The sequence below is a fragment of the Dipteris shenzhenensis genome, chromosome 33, assembly GCF_047967505.1.
Source record: "Dipteris shenzhenensis isolate YYH24624 ecotype China chromosome 33, Dip_SZ_1.0, whole genome shotgun sequence".
NCBI classification, from domain to species: Eukaryota; Viridiplantae; Streptophyta; class Polypodiopsida; order Gleicheniales; family Dipteridaceae; genus Dipteris; species Dipteris shenzhenensis.
The window spans coordinates 30817640-30819732 of NC_141628.1; the positions used below are offsets into that span (position 1 = coordinate 30817640).

General features: G+C 45.4%; 1 protein-coding gene across 1 annotated transcript; it reads left to right on the plus strand.

Annotated features, from left to right (window-relative positions):
- The first annotated feature begins 706 nt into the window (after nucleotides 1-706).
- Nucleotides 707-1859, plus strand: LOC147879947 (microbial Terpene synthase-like protein 13). Its single transcript, XM_087372151.1, has one exon. The coding sequence runs from the start codon at nucleotides 742-744 to the stop codon at nucleotides 1678-1680; it is 939 nt and encodes a 312-aa protein (XP_087228277.1). The 5' UTR covers nucleotides 707-741; the 3' UTR covers nucleotides 1681-1859.
- Nucleotides 1860-2093: the final 234 nt, after the last annotated feature.

Sequence of the window (2093 nt, forward strand, 5' to 3'; positions counted from 1 at the left end):
CATCGCACAATCATAATGGTATTCATATTTTGTGAGCCCTCTTGGGCCAAGCGAATTGCTAAGTTAGAACCTTGTTATGGAATGCCTTTTGTTTTTGAGCGCTTGTGGCCTATGCTTCTTATGTAGCACCACATTATGAATCTAATGGAAGGCTTTTTTTTTGTTTTGATTGTTATTGAATCCAAAATTGAACAGTGTACACATTTACACCTTGAAATCACAATTACAATCGCAAAAAATTCCGTGTGAATTGGGTGGTTAGATGTGGAGTTAACGAGTTTTTTAAATTTTCTCGACCCATTTAGCAATGTGCATTGTGTACGACTTGTGTGTGGGAGCATAAAGTCACGACGGATGCAAATGGTGTCCACAAAAATTTGGAGCGTAACTCGTGCGGATAGTTGGGCTTCATTAAATTTTTCGGAGGCCTCAAGCTTTTCAATTCGTTGGGCTGAAGAGATGAGATTTGGTCAAAGTTAAATCACTCCAAGTCTCAAACAAAATACCGTCGGTAGGATCCCTCTACGTAAGAGACCTAGCCGTGACGTAAATTCGTTTACAAAACAGACCGTTTCATCTTATGCTCTCACTCACGAGAGTGAATCCCCTCAACTATAAATATCTGGATATTCCAAGTTCCAATTAGTTCTAAGTTCCCCTCTGCGCACACAATGGAGCTTCCTCGCTTTGACATGCCCTCCACGCTTCCGTGCTCGTTCTTTGTTGAATTGCACCCTCAATATGAATCCATTAGAGCCCAATGCGACCCCTGGATCTTGTCCACCCTCCTCCGGCGCCGCCAGAAAATTCATTATCGACTGCCTCTTCCCCTATTTCTGCTGCCTGACTTTCGCCAAGGCAGATACTGCTCGCCTTGTCCTTGTTACTAAACTCGTCTCTTGGCTCTTCATCTCAGACACTGATGATGACGATCCCAAAGCATTAGGATCCGATGATTCAGCGAGCGAGAGACGACAAGAAACCATTTTAGCCATCCTAACGGCCGGTATGAATGGCTCAGTTGAGGCAGATGCACTACTGGATGCATTCTCCGAAGTGTGGCAAGGGATTTGTAAAGACATGTCTGCGGGGCTGCAAATGCGTTTCATTCAAGCCATGAAAGACTACCTCGACGCTGTCAAAGTTCAAGCTCGCTATCGCGGGTTACGTCGTCTCCCAGACGTGGAGCAATACAAACAAATCTGCCGACCAGCGTCGTTTGCTTTCCCTGCCTTCATCTTAATCGAATACACCCTCCATATAGAGCTGGACGCAGAGACCTTGCAGAGCCCGGACATCATTCGCCTGCACGACGCAGTCATCGACCACATTTGCTGGTGCAATGACGTGCTGTCTTGTAGAGTTGAGATTTCCATCGGCGACTACTTCAACCTTCCCTCTGTTCTCTGCGAAGCCCAAGCGTGTACATTCCCAGAAGCCATTCGTCGCGTGGTCAGCGAGATTGAGAAGGTGGACAAATTATGCTTGGAGTTAGTTGATGCTATTATTAAAGGCAGCCTCGCAGAGAAACCGGGGGTACGAAGCTACGTATCTGGCCTGTGTTCAGGCATGTCCGGTAACCTTTTGTGGTCTTACAAGACTGCTCGCTACAGTTCTGGGGATGCCCGTGGGTGCGGAATCTCTTCAAAGCTATCCGAGCATGGTGTGCCAAAGACCTAGGGCTGGAGTACTAGGGCTGGAGTATATCTCCAAGGGTGCCGCCATCTTGGGAGTAGACCTCGGGACAGATCAGTCCATTATGTGGGATGTTATTAGATATTCAACACTTCATAGAATATGGTTAGCTAGATGTGAGGCCTCTATGAACAAGAGTGATGTGTTTTCGCTGACATGTAAGAAGGCTGTTATGGATATAGTCAACTAAACTAGATGGTTGGTAGCTAGCTGGCCTAATGAGTCTGTAAGAGCTCGTCTTGAGAGCATTTTGTTTTAGTTGTAATTTGGTCGTTTCGATTAATATATAAGTAGACCTATTTCAATAAAAAAAAAGACTACTTGTTGCAAGAAATCATGCACTAGAGACCGGATTGTCGATGCTTTGTAAGCATCCAAAAAATCTCTTGGTTGCACTG

Bases quoted from the DNA above. Each gene is read 5' to 3' on its own strand.
- LOC147879947 (XM_087372151.1), top strand. From the start codon at position 742: ATGAATCCATTAGAGCCCAATGCGACCCCTGGATCTTGTCCACCCTCC.